This window comes from Dipteris shenzhenensis, chromosome 30, assembly GCF_047967505.1.
Source record: "Dipteris shenzhenensis isolate YYH24624 ecotype China chromosome 30, Dip_SZ_1.0, whole genome shotgun sequence".
Lineage (NCBI taxonomy): Eukaryota > Viridiplantae > Streptophyta > Polypodiopsida > Gleicheniales > Dipteridaceae > Dipteris > Dipteris shenzhenensis.
This window is the reverse complement of record NC_141625.1, coordinates 12,701,615-12,721,935: the sequence shown is the minus strand read 5'-3', so window position 1 is coordinate 12,721,935 and position 20,321 is coordinate 12,701,615. Positions and strand designations below refer to the sequence as shown.

At 42.6% G+C, this 20,321-nt stretch overlaps 1 protein-coding gene across 4 annotated transcripts in view; it reads left to right on the top strand.

Annotated features, from left to right (window-relative positions):
• The first annotated feature begins 7,690 nt into the window (after positions 1-7,690).
• Positions 7,691-20,321, top strand: part of LOC147881734 (U-box domain-containing protein 52-like) — a 102,561-nt gene continuing 89,930 nt past the window's right edge. For all 4 annotated transcript variants that reach the window (XR_015543963.1, XR_015543962.1, XM_087401811.1 and 1 more), the window contains exons 1-5: positions 7,691-8,011; positions 8,302-8,773; positions 9,137-9,255; positions 9,352-9,473; positions 14,280-14,470. Coding sequence is in view for 2 of the 4 variants with exons in the window: in XM_087401811.1 (XP_087257937.1) it covers positions 8,575-8,773; positions 9,137-9,255; positions 9,352-9,473; positions 14,280-14,470 (631 nt within the window). In the remaining 2 variants the exon portion in view is untranslated. The remainder of the gene's footprint in view (positions 8,012-8,301; positions 8,774-9,136; positions 9,256-9,351; positions 9,474-14,279; positions 14,471-20,321) is intronic.

Sequence of the window (20,321 nt, the reverse complement as noted above, 5' to 3'; positions counted from 1 at the left end):
CCCCCCCCCCCTTGGGCCTCACATATTATGAAAAATATGTACAAATCTTAAAATCTTGCATATTTTTCAAGGTATATACCTTATATTTTGTGGGAGGGGGGACATGAAATTTTCATATTTTTCCCTTGCATATTTGAATTTTTTAAAGGAAATCCATGCATATTATATATGGACCTTGTCCCCCTATACCCTGGATTTTGGACGAGGGTAGTAACATATTACATATTGAGTTGGTGCCCTAGGTGTTGAACTGACTCAACTGCTGCGTGGCATAGAGAACAAGTAGGGTCAACCGCAAACCTAGATCTCCATAGGTTCACATGTAATCCCTCCATGAATAGAAAGCCAAAAGAAGAGAGTGATCTTTTTATTCCTAAGGGATTTCTAGAGTCTCCTCCAAAAGTTTTTTTGCACCTCTGTAGAAATCTAAAAACTATCCCAATGAGGAGGTCTAAAGGGCCTCCAACCTCTATTGCTAAGGTGAAATCTCATGGCATTTCTGACTGTGTAACAAAAGAAGGGGATGCTCTTCTCTCAGTGACCTTCATTGATCCATCAACACTCCTTTGGGTCCCACTACAAGAACCTAATGGGGGAACCACCATACAACCAGAGGCTCTAAGACCCAAGTGCCAGGAGAACAGGGTCAGGATCAAGATACCACTATGTTCGTGCCCCACTCCATGTAACCTACGATCCTAACAGGCTCGAAGGCAACCTCCAAAAGAATATCATTTGAAGATCTGAGAAGTTTGCCTCCCAACTGAACATCAAAGATGGACTCTATGATCGGCGTGTCATCTGCATCTATCCACTGTACTGGTATGGCTGCCTCTATTTGCTACATCCTGACTACACTCCCTCTGAGGTGGAGACTCTCAAATTTTATTCCTAGGTCACTCAATAAATGCAATTTAAAGGCATCATCGTACTTACACTTCAATGGTATTTATTATATGGGCATTCCTAGGTTAGTCAATACATGCCCAAGGTATAGTTTTGTGAAGATGATTATGTTGATTGGAAGCAATGTATCACATTCTCCTAGGAAAATATATATTTTGATTCTTAAGTTCTTGCCTTGATCTTTTAAGTTTTGTGGTCTAATAATGTTTGGGTTTTTTTTCATGTATAAATATAGGACAAAGAAGATGAAAAACCTGCAAAGATAGTAAGTACTTGGACTTGGTGTGCCCTCCGTGGCATAAATACAAAGTGGTTTACATACATTGAGAGCATTTAATGTGAAGCTTTAGGGAAATTTATTCTAATTGGTGGAGAACCTATCATGAAAAGGTCACAAGCATTGTATTTCCATGAGAAAAGAGCCAAATATCCTCATTAAGAACCTCATAGTAAACTTTAAAATATTCATGGAAACAATTCGTTTCACGTTGAAGTGACATAATCCTAGTAGTAGACTTAATCTAAACTATAAAGTGCTTCATAAGATTGATAGAGGTGGATATGAATGTTCATATGACAATGGGCCTCTATGCCTTGAAAAAAAAGGCCTTTGGTTAGAGGCAAATGCTCATGAATTTGATTAAATGTGTTGCCTTCATTATGCTTTGGTGGGTAGGGGACAATACATATCCATTTGAATGAGGTGCATGGTGATGAGATCCATTCTTGTTTAATCATGATGATGGTGGATTAGTGTGCAAGCTCCAACAAGACTTAATTTACTTTTATATAGAAATAGAATGTGTAGCTAGAAAGAGTATAGAGACTAACAAGGGAACGTTTTAAAATAGAGGGCTAGAGTAGAGTGTCAATAATCATCAAGCTTTTGACTTTAAGTGCATGTAAGCAAGTCACTAATATAGACAATCCATTTTATGATATAAATCGTTTTAAAGTTTACATTATTATTTCCTGATGTTCTCGCATAGAAGTATGAGAAATATAAAAGACTAGTTATAAACCAAATAGTCAATGAGTGCAAAAGTCAAGGATACAATAAATGGTTGAGGATTACACAACATGATGAAAAACACTTTCTCCTTGATTGTTTAACATTTGATTGAATCTTTTATTGGTGGCAAAAGGTCTCCGTTATTCTATTACCATTGTATAACAAGCTAGCTATATGTAAAACAAGCCTAAGAAATAATAAATTACATTGCTAATTCAATAGTCTGCTCAAAGGAATGACAAGACGTATCTTATCCAAATGCATATATTATTAAAAACTAAACATGATGATGACGCTTAGTTATAATGGCATTGATACAAAATGAGTCTTAAATGACCACGGATGCCATTCATAGCTCATTTAATGCACTCATTCATTAGCTTTGCTCATAAAAACCATTTCTATTTCTAATTATATCGGAAATGTGCACACAATGACAAGATTACACCATGATACAAACAAGTCTGCTTGCAATGAATGATAGAAATGTTGGCCGTAGTGTGACTATACAAGGGATGGATAAGGGATGATGCAAATTTATAAGGAAGAGCAATGATTCCACTAAGATATCATTGTGACAAAAAGGGAATTTAAAGGAGGTGGCTTATGGTTCAAAAAATCACTATTTTCAAGGAGATGTGATAGGTTGATAACATTAAGAGGACACTTGTTTCCAAACAAGATGTTATAGGTTGACAACATTTATATTGTACTTTAGTATGCTATTATCTATGATTGTCAATTATTTTTCTAAGTAAAAAGGGAGAGGCAAAGTTGTTGAAAAATATATTTTCCAATCCTTAAAACATGGTCTTGGTGTGTTTTGTACATCCTTTAAGGTGCTATGAATTGGAACAATACGTCTTTCATGCTACTAGCTTGCTTCTCTTTATTTTATTTCTAGCATGTAGTTGTCTTCATGTAGTCCATTCTAAGCTAAGGTTGACTTCATGGAAGAGCAACATGAGGTCTAACAAAAATAGAAGATGGCAAGCAAAGCAGTCAACATGGAGGTTGAGGCCATTTTCCCTTAGGTTTTGAAGGTGCCTTTGTTTATGTTCTTGAGATCACGAAAACTTAGTGTTGTTTGCAATATGGTTAGCTTGAATATGCAACCAAGCGTGATGGATTTAGTATGCAAACATGAAAGAGGGGGAAATCCTATAACAAACTTGTACTCTAAGGCTACAAAGAGAAATATTCCCATGCATTCTTGGAGATATTGAGATACAAATCACTAGCGATGACCTTGTCACTGTGCCGACTCTTTTGCTACATCAAGTTAGTGTTGGTGTCAAAATCTATGCACGTGCATGTGTGTGCGCATGAGCGCGCACATGTGTGTGTGTGCACGCCCATGAGTGTGTTTGTGTGTGTGTGTGTATGTGCGTGCATGCGCATGTGTGTGTGCGCGCATGTTTGTGTGTGTGTGTGTGTGTGTGTGTGAGAGAGAGAGAGAGAGAGAGAGAGCGAGAGAGAGAGAGAGAGAGAGAGAGAGAGAGAGAGAGAGAGAGAGAGAGAGAGAGAGAGAGAGAATTTGTGCCTCATTGAAATTCAGTTGAACCAAGGAATTCACTACGTCAACTTTGTAATTAAAATCATGATGAAGGAATTCTTGATCCAAAGCAAGAAATTGACAACATACTATCGAAGGGCAAATGGTCAAGCTAAGGCAATGAATAAGGTGCTCAAAAGAGTTCTTCACAAAAGTATAAACTAACATCAGAATGATTCGGATCACAAGCTTCATGCAACACTATGGGCCTACTAAATTGCATTCACAGCCACAACAAAGAACACTCCACTCCAATTGACATTCAGTCTAGAAGAAGTGGTATTAGATGTGAAATGAAGGGTCACACTTGAGGTTGGAGATGGAAGATTAGAGTGAAGGTGAGATGGAAGCTTGGAGTGAGAAATTGGAGTGAGGTGAAGTTTGAAAGTGTTGTGGAGAAGGATTAATAAATTTATTTACAAAAGACTCATTATAGTTACATTGCAATGGTTTGTGTTAGATTGTCCTAGCAACTCAAATTTTATTCCTAGGTAACAAGTATCAATGTATTTTAATATAGAATTAGAATGTGAAGCCACAAAGAGTATAAAAACTAAGAAGGTCACATTTCAAAATAGAGGGCTACACTATAGTTCAATAATCATCAATGAAAACTTAGCAACTCTTTGATGATAAATAGTTGCAAACTTTTGATTTTAAGTGCATGTAAGCACTTTTCTAATATAGACAATCCATTTTATGATTTCTCACATAGAAGTATGAGAAATATAAAGACTAGTTATAGAACAAATAGTCAATAAGTGAAAAAGACTAGTATGAGAAATATCAAAGACTAGTTATAAAATAAATAGTTAATGAGTGCAAAAGAATAGTATGAGAAACATAAAAGACGTATAAAGCAAATATGAGAAACAAAAGACTAGTATAAAACAAATAGTGAAGGAGTGCAAAAGTCAAGGATATAATAAGTGGTCAATAATTACACAACATAATGAAAAGCACCTTACGCTTGATTGTTTAACATTTGATTGATTCTTTGTTTGGCTAATGGTTTCCATTATTTTATTGTGATTACGATTGTATAAGTAGGTAACTATATGTAAAGCAAGCCTAACAAAGAATACAGTACATTCCCAATTCGATAGTCAGCTCCAAGGAATCACAAGGCGAATCTCTATCCAAATGCATATATTATGAAACCTAAACATGGTGATGATGAAATACCATGCCATCAAGCTTTGTCACAATTCCATGATACAACATGAGTCTTGAATGACCTCGGATGCCATTCATGGCTCATTTAATGCACTCATAAGATGACATTTGCTCATAAAAGCCATTTTCTTTCATAATTATAAGGACAAGAAAAGAAATCTACTTGATCTTCAAGTGAAGGAGAAAATTTATGTTGTTATTAATATGAGAGAGAGAGAGAGAGATTTTCTTTAGGGAATAATACCAAGAAGCCAACCACTTTGAGTTGAAGTTGATCTAGAGATCGGACATGCGAAGACAACAACAAGGTTACACCATGATACCAACAAGTTTGCTCTTGGTATGGCAGAAATGTTGGATATAGTGTGACTATACGAGGATAGATAAGGGATGATGCAAATTTATAAAGAAGAGCACTAAAGTACCGCTATGACAAAAGGAAATTAGAAGGAGGTCATTTATGGTTCCTAAAATCACTATTTTCAAGGAGATGTGATAGGTTCATAACATTAATAGGACACTTGTTTCCAAACGAGATGTCATAGGTTGAGAACATTACATGGTATACTTTCATATGCTAATTTATATGATTGTCATTGACTTTTCTAAGGAAAATCGGGAGGAAAAGTTGTTGAAAAAATGCACTTTCCAATTCTTAAAACAAGGTCTTGTTGTGTTTTGTACATTCTTGAAGGTGATACGAATTGGAACTATGTGTCTCTCATGAGACTAGTTCACTTTTCCTTATTTGATTTCTAGCATGTATTTGTTTTGGCTAGTCAATTCTAAGCTAAGGTTGACTTCATGAAAGAGACAAGGTGAGAATGTACAACCACCACCATAAGGTGTGACGCAAATAGAAGGCAAGCAAAGCACTCAACATGCAGGTTTTCCCCTATGAATAATACAATAAACATACTAATATGCTTTTGTGTGGCCCCCTAGCTTTTGAAGGTGTCCTTTGTTTGATGTTCTTGAGAGCAAGAAAGCTTAGCATTGTTGTAATATGGTTAGCTTGAATATGGAGCAACCAAGCATGATGGATTGATCATGGAAACATGAAAGGGGGGGGGAAATCCTATGAGGAACTTGTCCTCTAAGGCTACAAGATGAATATTCCCGTGCATAGCTGGAGACGTTGAGATACAAGTCACTGGCAAAAACCTTGTCACTGTGCCTACTCTTATGCTACATTAAGTTAGCGTTAATGTGTCAAAATTGATGGTGAGAGAGAGAGAGAGAGAGAGAGAGAGAGAGAGAGAGAGACTTGGAACCTTCATGATATTGCAAGATAGCATGTTTCCATGGCAATGAAAAGTGGTCATGCTAGTTGAAATGAGGTTTTCAAAAGCTATCAGGGTTATTCCCTTGTGTCATCACGTGATCAAAAGGCCTATTTGGGTGCAGATTTCTATAGAGGAATCTGGTCCTATTATGCTGCTTGTCCATCATGACGTTGCTACACTGAAAATCGGAGATCCTCCTTTTTTGGGTCATTGCAGCTAGTGAATACATTGAGCGAATGTAGCTACAACTCTCATAAAATTCTAAGCGTAGTAAATTTATTATGTTCTCGTTGTAGGCTGAAAAACCTCTGACCTTGAGCTAGGCATGGCGGGAATGCCACTTAAGGCAAGCCCCCCTACCATATAGTTTGTGCAAGGGTGTCATGCCATGGGGTAGCGTGATATTTGATCCCCCTTTTACATGGGCTGGACAAACTTTGGGGCAGGCAAGTCCCCCCTTGCCCAAGCACCCACCATGCAAACTTTTTTGTAAGAGAGAGATTGCAATGTTAGCCAGCTAACTCCTTTTGTTTGCATCATCTTAGGTGGGCACTTGTATGTGCAAGGAGGTACCCCTTGCCACATGAGGCATAAGAGGTTCTTGCTCAATTCTAGTCAAGTAGAAGTGCCACAACTTGGCATTATTTTTGATTGCTTGCTACAAGGTTCCATGAGAGGCCCCGACTATCATGGTTGCAATAGACCACCCCAATGGGGACGGAAAAAAAGGCTTAGCTAATGGTCTTGCACATCTTTCTCTAATTTGAGCCTATTGAAAGATTTTTTTTTTGCAAAGCATCAGGCTTTTTTTGCGAGGAGGAGGGACCTGGCATTGCATGGGAACCATTGCCGACAAATGCCCACCAATGCTCAATGATGTTGTGTGAGCATTGATTGGGAACGTGCTCTAAGAGGACCTCCCCGAAGGCCCCTGCCCAGCCAACATTTTCATAAATGCAACCCCATGACGCCTCATGGGGGTTTGAGTGTTTCTTTAATGCAACTCAGTGCACTTTTTGCATTTGCAAGTTGTTAGAGCCAATCCCATAGCCCTCAGACTATTTGGGCCAACGAGGAGCTTTGGGCATTGCAAGGCAGAGCTAGCATCCAGAAGTTTCAAGATGCTGGGGCAGAGCTGCAATGCCAACCCAGCATTCTCAGCGAGCCCTGGGCTGTGAGAGTTGCCTGCTAGTGGGGTTGGGAGAGCCCCACTAGCATGCGCGGCGGCGTCAGTAAACGTTGGCAAAGCGAGAAACACACGCATTGGCAGAGGCGACCGCCGCCAAAACTGGCGAGGGGTGTGTTGATATGGGGTGGGTCATAATGAACTCAAGAAGGTGGCTTGAGCTCATGCTCATCATCATCATCATCATCAACAACAACAACAAGAAGAAGAGTTTACAAATAGTAAACCATCTCCTTCAACATCCAAGTTTACAAATAGTAAACCATCTCCTTCAACATCCATGGAGCTGGTCGACGTCTGCCAGATCGCAGCCAGCTCCTCTGCCCTTTTCTGCATCACACTGCCACTCCATTACAAGCTCCATCGCCGGCGCGAGGTGCTGTGCAGACGTAGCTGGTGGCAAGCAATGAATGGGAGGTTGCAGGGAAGCTACAGACGATGAGAAAAGGACTCCTTTCGCACTGTTGCACACGGAGAGCGCGCGCTCGCAAAAACGAAGCAAATCCAATCCTTAGCTAGCACAGAGCAATCCTGCAGGGACATAGACGGAGAGCGAGCGAGCGAGCGAAGCAAATCCAATCCATAGCTAGATGAGAAAAGGACTCGATTTGCACCGTTGCGCGCAAACGAGCAAATACAATCCATAGCTCGCAGCAGAGACATAGTCACAGAGCGAGCGAGCGCAAAGGAAGCAAGTCCAATCCATAGCTAGCAACTACCAGCGAGCAGCCCGGCAGAGATATAGACACAGACCAGCGAGCGAGCCAGCGCGAAGAGCGAAGAGAGCTCATCTTGCACGCCATCGCCAACGACGGAGTCCAATTGCATGACGACGAAGAATTGAAGGCGAAGATCCATTCCTCGTGAGCTCATCGCTTTCGTTGCTGCCTGTGAGTGATCAAATCTCTCTCACCTTGCCTCTTTGAAAATGTTCCATATGCTCTGTTCGATTCGATGCCTCTCTGCGATATTCGTCAACAACCTGTCTCTGCCAGATTCATACGTCGTTTCCGAGCCTCCTCCCTAGATGTCGTTTTCGCTGACACTTCCAATCTTCCTTGGTCAAAACTACGATTTGCGCATCTCAGTCTATAGCCCCAAGGCATTGCACTCTAGCTGGTCTCGAAATTCGCAATTTTCGTCGATTTTGATGCTACAGATTTTGTCTCTTTCCTGCCAGGGCACTGCGAGCCTCGTGCTGAAAAGCTGCGGTGGACTCCAAACCGTTGCCACAGTAAAGCGTACCAAAAAGTGTTCACCAAAGAGACTTAATCTATCCAAACCCAGAAAGCTCGCCGCATGCATCGGGTGCGTGATACAGGGCTGAATTTTCGATCGTTCAAGACCAAAGGGCTACTGGTTGACGCTCGTTGTGCAGCGTGAAGCACCGCTCAGATCACCTTGAAGTCGACGCGTATTGAAATAGCGAGACCAGAGTTGAGGATCCCCCGGCATGCCACCCGAGAAGAGTGAAATCAGTATGATTGTACAACAGCCCATAGCATCTGAAGCACCCAAAGTCGCGGTAGCGGTGGGCAAAGGAAACAGCAGCGTTCAAGCATTAAAATGGACCTTAGAGAGAATGATACCGGCCGGTGGAACCGTGTACCTTGTGCATGTTCAACCTCCGCTGCGCCATATTCAAACACCGTGTACGCTCTGCTCCATTCTTTGAAAAGCGGATTTCTGTTCAATTCATATTTGTAGAAAGTATGCTTTGAAAATGGTTTGGGCAAGGATTGAGTAAATTTGGCCCTTCGATTCCTAGACAAGAATTTCGGAGTCCCAATTTGTGTCTTGCATACCTAAGTACAGGCGTTTCAAGCATAAATTTGATGGTGCTTAAACCCTCCAAAAACCTTTGAAGACGGCCGTACGCTTAAAATGTTTTTAGGGCATCTTTTGGTCACCTTTGATCAAGGAGCAGCGTTTTGGTTTTCACACTTCAGCGTTTTAACGTTGATCTGATAGGGTCAGTTGATCACGTTTTGACTTCTCCTTCCTCATTCCTACAGTAGGACATCTTCCAATCGATCAAGCGAACGAAGAAAGTGTGCAACTAGCCAAACACCAGCGCTTGGCTGTGACGGACAAGTTGCTTCAAAAGTATAAGAAGATGTGCGAAAAGTATAAGGTGCGCAAAATAGTCATCCAAAGTTATGCACGCAGAATTAGACTTGAACTTGAGCACTGAAGGTTGCTTTATGACCTGATAACTTGACTCTTTCAGGTCGAGCCAAAAGTTTATTGCGTCGAAAATGATTCTGTCGAACGAGAAGTGGTGAAGCAAGTGTCCAACCTTGGCATTTCAAAGCTTGTTCTGGGGTCTTCTTCACATAATAGAATAACAAAGTAAGTACTGTGGTTCCATTTCTCTTTTGTTGAATAGCATTGTGAGTCTATCAGAGTATGGGCTCCAAATGAGCAGAAATGCTTGTGCAAAGCAGTATCTTATATAAATGCTGACTTTAGATAATGTAGATTTTGATCTTTAGACCAACAAAAAGTCTAAATTTGTATGATTGGACTTATTCTAGTCTTACAAAGGTATATATATATATAAATGCTGACTATGACATAATTGTCATTTTGTAAATGCCACGTGAGTTATACTAATCTCTCACTAGTCCATAGGCCTACGTTACGAGAGTGGAACTGGAGGAGCTGAATCACATGTACTTGCATGCATGTGAGTGGAGATTGCGAGAGATCCTCATGGGGTGCAACTGGACCCCCTCCTAGCGTAGTTGTTCTATCAATGAAAGCCAAAAGTTTGATGGCTGCAGCCTTCCTGAAAGTCTGGATTGGAGGAGGGACATTGCTCCTCCTCTCTTACTGCTCACAAATGTGCTATAGGGGACTGCGTCCTGATCTTCTGGAACTGTGGAGGCTGAGGCTTTGGCTGCTGCTGATCTGCGGCTGAGATGCCTTTCAATGAAGGGGGTGGCCTTTCATAGGCTTAGACCCCTCCTGTTTGCCGACCTGGGGCTGGAACTGGCCTGACCTTAAGATGGTGGTTGGGAATGGCCAACTGGGACTGGTCCGATGTGTTTATGTGGCTGCTCCTTGTGATAGCTGACATGACCCGTGACTGTATCCTGGCTGCCATGGTTGTCTGGAGGCCTGCAACGGGCCTCCAGGCTGCTCTGACTGATTGATGGGGCAGTAGGGCAGCAAATACCCCGGTCTGCTGCTGATAATTCTGTGGGTGACATGGTGGCCTGCCTGGCAGCCAGGTGAGCCTTCTTGTGCTGGCTGGAGCTTTGAGGCAGCCCTGTGGCTGCCGCCATACGTCAAGGCTACATGGTTGCCAAGTAGCCAGCCATGCCATGGGCTTGTCGATGCATTGGAACATTAAGGGGACCCCTCAACTTAGGTGGTCACATGGCAGCACTTAGTCCCACATCCAATAGGGACGCTACAAAATGAAGGCATATAAGAATACATAGGTGGAGAAAGAGCCTAATAACTCTGTCGAAGCCTTTTGGGGTATGAGAGGCGCTTGGAGTGGCTAGGCGAAGGGGTTGCAGTTTTGTGTGGCACCCATGGATTGGGACCACGACTTCAAAGACAGTATCATAGCAGGTGCTGCTGCTTGCTTTGGTCATGTGCGCTGGCCTGACACATGTATGCAGCAGCGGCAGATGATTGAGCACATGGTAGTGTCACATGGCATATTTGCCAAAGACAACCGCATATATCATGAAGGCTGTGCAGGCAGATGGCACAGATGAGACAGCTGGAACGGCCAGCAGCACATGGCATCACTCATAGTGGATTGCTTAGTCTAAAAGACATCCTGCATGTGTGCGCTAGGTGACGGTGATGTTAAAGTATGGCATCTCATAGTGAGAGAGGGCTTCTATGTGGGTGTGCCTGCCCGCAGAGCATAGGATTAGGTAGGCCTGGATAGGCTAGGTTAGGCAGTAGTTAAGCTCGGTTGGATGCCCAAACTGGGCCCCAACCAGGTCGGGTCAACCGACCTGTATGGTTGGGTCAACCGGCCCGGCCCATAAGCTGACCCCAACCAGGGTCGGGTCGGCCGACTTGCCTGGTCGGGTCAACTGACTTGGCTGGTCGGTTCATTGGCCAGCCAACCATGCTGGCTGGGGCCCTGTAAAAGCCCCTCTACTCTCCGCTCAGTGGCTCACTTGGGGTTCTCTCTTGGATCATTCATTTGTCCAGCCCCCTTGGCTGTGGATTGTTCCCTGATCGATATTATCTGTGTCAATTTCTCTCTCTCTCTCTCTTCTCACGCTTCTACACGTGCACCACTCTCAAATGGTATCATTTGCTGTCAGTGATGAGGGACCAAGAGAAGTTCTGAATCGAGGTTGGCACTAGAGTCTTCTATAGGACTGGCCGGGTATGGGTTAGCATGGCCTAGTATGCACTCATATCCAAATGGTTTAATGGCCAGGGTATTCAGATGGACTGCTCTTCCAATTCTTTCAGCACAGCTTGGATGCCCCTGATCCCTTGGTCCCACCTGATGAGATCAACTGTATTATACGGTTGGACCTACTCTAGCTCTATATGTCACGGCTTTTGGCTGGGGACCAGGAGTTGCCTACCATGATCCAAGTGTACCGGGATCACTTCTTTAGAGTATTGGAGGGTGGAGTGATTATCAAACCCCCGTATGTGGAGGACGGGCGAGTCTCATGCGCCTTGAGGTTTGCCATCGGACAGATGCGGGTCTTGTCCCATCAGCTGAGGAGCAAGGTAGGGAGAGCCACAGGTACGCCTAGACAGTAGATTATGCACGTTGGGGGCAGTAGAGACAGAAGAGTATTTTCTGTGTACCTGCCCAGTTTACTATGAGATCTGAGGATGATACCATTGTCTCTTTCAGAAGGGGCAATGTTTTGGGCCTCTCTCCCGGCTGTTTCACTTCCATGACCAGGTCCGTGTTGACCTCTATCTCATGGAGATACGATGAGACAGAGAGACCCTATTGCTTCAGATCAGACAGCTAGTGGGGACAGTGCCATGGGAGACAGATATCAGCGCCACGTCACAGATTTCTACGCATTCGAGTCTCCCCTTGGACATAGCGGAGTAGAGGAGGAGGAGATAGATGATATGAGGGCAGCATGGGTTGGAGGGATGAGATGACGAGGCAGAGATATAGAGGCCACGCACGATGCAGAGACGGACCAAAGCATGCACGATGGAGGTTCATCCCATCACAGCTCTACTTGGAGGGGATTGCCCGACAGAGCCGCCACTCTCCATATGGCCCATTGGATATAGAGATCACGGAGACCACGTCCCTCACTATAGCAAGAGATGACCCGACAGACAGATACGAGAGAATTTTTGCAGCTCACAGGAGAGCCACCATGGCACCTTGAGTTTGAGTACTAGTTTGAGTTTCGAGTTTTGAGGTTAGTTTAGCATAGTACTTAGCAAAGGGCCTGTATGAGTTACCCTTGGATTGTACTTTGTCTCATAGGCCCGTGAGGCCTCTCGAAGAAGGTAAGACATCTCTCTCTCCCTCTCTCTCTCTCTCTCTCTCTCTCTCTCTCTCTCTTCCCTTTTATGCTGTCTATCCCTCCTCTTCCTGTTCTGCCAAGCCCTTTCTTACGTTTGTATGAGCCCTTTCTTGGGCCTTGCACTTCCCGTACATGGCTTCACTTCCTTCATTTCAGCTTGCTATCTCTTGTTCTTGTGGGCAGCTACTCTATACAGAATGTACATGTACGCAATAGGCAGCCACAAAGCCTACCAAGCAATGAATACTGCTTTGAGGTACAGCATGAATATTGCTTGATGGAAGGAAGTCCCCAGCTATGAGCGTCAGATCATTAAATCAGCCTTCTTTCTCCAATTGAAAGGTTAGCCAGTCCACAACCTAGCACTCATAGTCAATAATAATGGGGATGGCAACACGTTTCAGTGAACCATGCTCACTTTGCATCTCTAAGCGATCTTTCTGTAGACATATTCCAAGGGAGCTCTAGACTTATTAAAACTTATCAGATAGGCTGCACTACTAAAGAATCCACAATAGATCTAAGTCTCAGCTCCACCCTCGTTTGACGTACAAGTGTTTGGAAGCCTAGCTTATCATGTACATGGCTACTGCCCCACTATCCGTAGGTTGGAACACAGATACCCCTTTGACATTTTCAATTCATGGAGAAGTGAGGGCTCTTCCAGTGCTGGCTCCTTTGCTTCTTCAATCTAGACCCCACCCTGTGTTGCTTTGTCCATTCCCTGTTGCAATGATGCTTCATATGGTCTATAAAGACTGTTTCCCAGTCCAGAACTGCCCTACTTGGGCTTATTAAGTGGGCTCATATACACAGCCCCATGTGGGCATGTGTTCTCTTTTAATTCCTAAGATCTACGAAACTCAGTCCTCAATGCAGGCTCACAATTGAGTGCATTGAGTGTGAAACGCAGGTTCGCATTTGCAGAGGGCCACCAATGCTTTTTCGGGGCAGTCCAGAATGCTGTCCTTGGTCTTGTGGAGACTGGCATTCCCTCTGTGTCAAGTCAAGATTTTTGTACGTTTTTCAAATTTTATATATCATTTGTGCAAGTTAGAAGCTGAAAATGAAAGTTTGAGCTGTAAAGTTTCCCGCATATTTTGGTGTATTTCCATGCACTTGTATGATGATGTGTCATATGACCAGGGCTCCCATCCTGGGTAGACGTTCCCTGTTCTTAAAATGTTCCTCTTTGGCATCCAACATTCCAGGGACATTTTTATTCCGTGGTAACTGTGTGGTATTGCCTACACATCCTAACATGAAGGGTAGAAACTGAGCATGATACTGCTGGATTAATCAGTGGACATATCTTTCACTCACATGATGGAAATGGCATTTGATGATTTTATGTAGGGTCATTTTGAGCACAGTGTGTTCCATGCAATGCATGGGGAGTTAATGATTTGAATATTTCTGAGTGAAATTGTGTGAAGCAAGGCTGTTTGTATATGTTTGCTAATGCTATAAACTCGACTGATGCAACATGTTTGGATATGGGGTGAACACTAATTGGAGAGAACTCTGCACTCTTGTTTTTACTGTTGCATTTAATCCAGATCTGTCCATTGAATGCTATCTTTACATTCTTTTCCTTATCTTTTGTTTTTTGCGATTCTTTGTCATACACGCAAAAGCTCATTGCCTGAAACTTTTGCAGAATGTTTAAAGGACCAAGAACATCGGTCCTAGTTGCAAAGCATACTCCCGATTTCTGTACTGTGCTGGTTGTGTGCAAGGGAAGGCTTCGATCAGTAAAGGATACTAATAGTTCATTCTCTTCAGATTCTTCCAAAAGCTCTCTTTTTTCTGGGAGCGAATGTGATGCCTCATTATATGACACGAAGGAAGGTAATTTCGATGAAACAACAGCTAGGCTAAGGCCAAATAGAAGCAGCTTATGTAACATTTCTATTTTGTGGCCTTTGTTACTAAGAAAATTATTTCCATCTATCAAGCATGAGATTAGAGCTTTTCTTGTGCAAGATTCCATCTTCATAATTGTCTTCAAACCTTCTCTTTTGCACCTTGCATGTAGCATGAGGCTTAGAAATGTAGGTGGTCAACTACCAATGTGAATGAGGTTTTGCAAGTGCAAGCCTTTCATGTCCTTTGGGGTGCCATTTAACATTTTGGTTTATTTACAGCATTCCTTTTTGGCTTTGTAATTTCCTCGTTTGCACCATACATGTCATGCATGGCTGTATAAAGTCTGGTTTATTTAGGGTCTTAGGGTCACCAGTTTCAGATACTCAAAGATTTCCTTTATTATGTAGCTAAGTTGATTTCATTTGCAAGGACTTTTCTTGCAACCACAAAAGGGCTTAACCCTGCTGTATGAGAGAGTAAAACAGTGCACACCATGTTTCTATGAAAGCTCATGTCTGTTGGTCATATAGCTGCAGCTACTAGAACATACTTATACGTCACAAGTTGTTAGTCTGTCATTGATGTCTTGTGAAAAAGAATCCATACACAGCACCACCATTTCTCTGGTGTAGACACCCTGTTTTAAGCTGTCTATTATACAGTTCTAGTGGTACGGCATAGATCAGACGAGGATAATGATATGAGGAAACCTAAGAAGTGTTGAGCAATGTTTGGCTTGTTTCATCAAGGGAATGCAGACACTTTGACTTAATTGTGAACAACTCAATATGACCGGAGCAGATAGCTCAGGCAACAGAATATCCCACCACAGTTTGATCTGATACGACCACACTAGTGTAGCAAACAAGAAAGTAATGCCTTTAACATAACTAGAAGATGTCAAGGTTGGAATAGGATGGATTTTTTTACGTTTTTCAAAAGAACTACGGTTAACCTTTGGAGCCAGCTATCTGTGGGGTGCTGAAAGAAAAGTCTGCATAGGGTACTCTAGAAGCACATGCCTGGGTATGTAACCGGCAGATTCTTTGTTCGGTGAGGATGTTAAAAATGTCTACAAGCCAAGCCTTGTAGAAATGTCCCACCTCTCAGAACTAGAAGGCTAGTATTCCAATGTTCATTCCTGAAAAATGATGATTATGATATAATCTTTAGAAATGTAAAAGCATTTGTTATTAGTATTTGTAGAGCACATTCAAATAAGCTGTGAATGTTGGAATGGTCATTCTCAGCATATGGGTGCTTGCTGTCTGTTGATCTATGCTGCTAAGAATTGTATATATCTCTATACCATTCGATACATCTTCCTGAGACGTTCATGCCTCTATTTTCATAGCTGCCCATTGCCCATTTGTTGGGAACAGATTAGTTTCATTGCATGATCTAATTTTCCCTAAAGAAGGGCCAGGAACTTCACTTTACGGGTTTGAGGTTGGGCAATGTAAATGGACTGCGTGACCCTGGATGAAATAGAGCCACTTGAGTGGGGGGAGGAGGCAAGCCATGAGACAATACTATCCATCTTATGCTGGCCATCTTAATCTGGACTATAGCTAATTGTGTGGCATTTATTAAATTTGTTCAGGAGTGAGTCATATACGAAGTGTTTGTGAGTTGGAGAGGGAGAGAGAGTAGAGTGTGAGAGCAGGAGAGCAAGAGAGTAGGAGAGTGAGAGCTGAAAGCGATAGTTGCAATAGAAGAGTGTAATACAACTGAAGAGTGGGATAGGTTTTGTCTAAGTGACAAAACCTTATCCTTCACCACCGTAGTTAGTGAACTAACTGTGGTTAGGGGGGAAAACCTCTAAAATGAGGGAAAAGTGCCCCTAACCTACTTATTACATTACATTGGTCACTGCTAAATTATAACAATAATTCTAACACCCCTCTGCGGTGCCAATGTCATGTACAAGGAAATGATCAATCACCAAAAGGAGATAAGTTCAAGGCACTGCGAAATGCCTCAAACTTTTCGCGTGGAAGTGCTTTGGTGAAAATGTCTGCAACATTGTCATGTGTTGACACATAGATCATACTGATCTCTCCTGCATGCAACTTCTCTCTAACGTAGTGATAGTGAACCTCAATGTGCTTCGTGCAAGCATGAAACACAGGATTCTTTGCCACTGCAATAGCACTCTGACTATCAGTGAGAATTGGAGAAGGGCCCTCCAATGAAAGATGAAGATCAGCAAATAAACGATGCAGCCAAACACATTCAACTGTCGCTGTGAAAGCTGCCCTGTACTCAGCTTCACATGAGGAGGTAGCCACTGTAGACTGTTTCTTGCTTAACCAAGAAATACAAGCTTTGCCCAAAAAGAAACAATTGCCACTTGTGGACTGCCTAGTGTCATAGTCTCTGAGTCACTGTAGGCATGCATTTGCAAGTCACCCCCCCTGGGAAACATCAAGCCAAAAGACTTTGTACCTTGCAAATAACGGAAGATGCGTTTTACAGCCTGCCAATGCATAGTCTTTGGGCTGTGCATATATCTGCTCACCTGAGAAACTGCAAACTGAATATCAGGTCGTGTATTGCAGAGATAAATGAGGCATCCAACAGCCTGACTGTAGAGTGTGACATCAATTGATTCACCTGCATCATGCATTGTAAGCTTCAGCCTCGGCTCCATGGGAGTAGCTATGGGCTTACAATCTTGCATGTTGAATCTGTCCAAGAGTTTCTGCACATACTTGGATTGAGACATAACGATGCCACTTTTCTCTTGAGTGAACTGGATCTTCAAATAAAAGTGTAGTAGCCCCAAATCTGACATGTCAAAAGTGGTTTGCAATTCAGCTTTAAAATCTGCAATATTATCCTCATTTGACCCTGTGAGCAGTAAGTCATCTACCTAAAGAATGATGATTAAAATATCCCCCCCATTCTTCTTGATGTAGAGGGTGCTCTCAGTTGGACTATTGTGCAGCCCCTTGCTGGTCAGCAAGGCATGAATTTTGGCATACCATGCACGTGGGGCTTGTTTCAGCCCATACAAAGCTTTATTCAGCTTGCATACTTGAAGTGCATTTCTTGAAATTTCAAAGCCTGGAGGTTGTTTGACATAAACCTCTTCCAACAAGTCTCCATTAAGGAAAGCTGTTTTAATGTCCAATTGATGAACATTCCATTCAAAGTTTGCAGCCATGGCTATAACTGACCGGATAGTTGTCATTCTGGAAGTAGGGGCAAAAGTCTCCTCATAGTCTATGCCCTTTTTCTGAGCATATCCTTTTGCAACCAGCCTTGCCTTGTACCGATCAACGGACCCATCTGGCTTTCTTTTAACTTTGAAAACCCACCGTGTACCTATGGCATGTTTACCTGGTGGCAAATCGACAACTTCCCATGTCTGATTTTTCTGAATGGACCGCAATTCATCGTGCATGGCATTCATCCAATGCACATTATTCTGTGCTTCTTAAAATGTCTCAGGCTCCTCCTCATCAAGAAGAGTACCTGTATAAGCTGATTCAACTGAAAGAGCTCCCCCCCATGCCTTACTGCACTCCGAGTTCTGCCAGGTAATGGAGCATCAATTTTACTCTCCCTGAGAGTTTGTAACAGCCAATTTGGAAGTGTTTTTGCTGCATGTATATCTGCAATTTCTTGCTGAACCACCTCTTCCACTGCTTGTGGAGGTGGTAAGATATCCTGTGGCTGAATCGGAGCATGTGGAGGTATCTGAAAATTTTGATTTGCATTAGATATATCAGCAGGGGAACCCAAGGCAATGGGTAGTAATCCCTCAAAGACATCATCGGAAGAAGTAGGCAAATCAAATTCAGCTTGAGTGTGAGCTGAATATAACATCTCTACTGACAATAATCTTGCGTGTGACAGGATTGTAGAGACGGTAGCCCTTGCTCTCTGCACTGTACCCAACAAAAATGCATTTGATTGCCTTATCAGACAATTTATGCCGAAACTCAATGGGCACATGAGCATATGCAAGGCATCCAAAAACACGAAAATGATCCACAGAAGGCTTTCTTCCTTGCCAAACTTCATAGGGAGTCTTGGTCTTTAAAGCTTTTGTGGGAGCCCGATTCAAAACATAATTGGCACACATGAGACCTTCAAGCCAAAATTTGTGAGGAAATTTTTTGCTTTTTAGCATGCATCTATCCATTTCCATAAGAGTACGATTTTTCCTCTCAGCTTTGCCATTTTGCTAAGGGGTTAGCCTCACTGTAAGTTGATGTGCAATGCCCTTGTCTTTTAAAAATGCATCAAAATCTGCAGACAATTACTCCCCTCCTCTATCTGTGTGTAATGTCTGTATCTTGAGTCCTGATTCATTCTCAACCATGGCTGCAAAGTGTTTGAAAACCATAAACACTTCTGATTTGCGTTTCAGTCCATAAACCCAAGTGTAGTTGGAGTAGTCATCTATAAAAGTGACAAAGTAAAGATGACCACCCAATGATGGAGTCCTCATGGGACCACAGACATCACTATGAATAAGCTGTAATTTTCGAACAGCTTTTACTGATCCATCCTTCTTGAAAAGAAATTTGTGCATTTTACCAAGAATGCACCCTTCACAGGCATGTGGATTAGGTGTTTCAAGAGGAGGCAATGCATCAACCATAGCATGTTTTTGAAGTGTCATCAAGCTGCCATAATGCATGTGTCCATATCTGGCATGCCATAACTCCGCATTCTGCATAGCAGTAGTAGGAGTGGAAACTGCAAGAGCATGTGCTGGTCTTTTCTCATACATGTCAAGCTGAAAAAGACCACGTAACAAAGTGCCAGACAATCTCAAGGCATAGTCATTCTCTCTGTCATGGACTGCACACTTGTCATCTTCAAAAATGACCTGAAATCTAGCTCTGTTAAGAGTGGACACTGAAAGTAGATTTTTTGTGATACAAGGCACATACATGATATCAGAAATTTTGAATGTTGAGCCATCAATGGCTGTAAGTTCAACTTCTCCTGACCACGAACTGAATAGGAGGAGTTGTTGGCACATGTGACCTTTTTACCAACGGGAGGTGGATGTAGAGATGTGAAAAGACACTTCCTGGAAGTGATATGCTTTGAGGCACCGCTATCAAAATACCATGTATTTTGTGTCTCATTGACACTGAAAGCTGATGCATCCTTGGAAGAATCATAACTGCATGTCAGAAAAGCATAAGAGTCATCATTACAAGTGGCTGTAATATCCGGAGCAGCCAACTGAGAGTCTGAAATGCAAGACAAGAAGGCATAGTCGTGCTCCACAAAGTTGGCTGTAGCTTGTTCATTGTCAGATGCATGAGGAGCTGAATCTGAAACAGCCATACCGGAGCTGTTTTTCTTTTCTTTTGCAAGCCTCTTCTTGCATTCTCCAATGTAGTGACCTGGCTTTTTGCAGTAATGACATATACCCTTCTTCTTGGGCTTACCTGCATCACCCTTAGCCTTTTGAGAAGGCTGTCCTGAACCACTGGAAGGCTGATTTGCTGATGTCTTTGCTTGTCCCTTTACTTTAGGCTTGAATTTTGAAAGCATGGCATGTTCACCTACTCGTGAAGCCATGTTTTTCCTGGTCTGCTCTTCCTGCAACAGAAGTCCTATCAACTCCTGAAAATTGAGAGGATTTGCACCCCCCCTCAATGACAAATTCAGCGAGGTATCAAAGCTGAGATAAGACTCAGGAAGAGAATTCAGAGTAGTGGTAATCATCTCCGAATCAGGAATGATCTCATCAATATTCAGCAATTGCTCTCGTAAATCCTGTAGCTTTGTGAGGTGCACTGACATGGAGTCACCCTCTTCCATATGTGTATGAGACAATTCTCTTTTTAAAAAAGACACC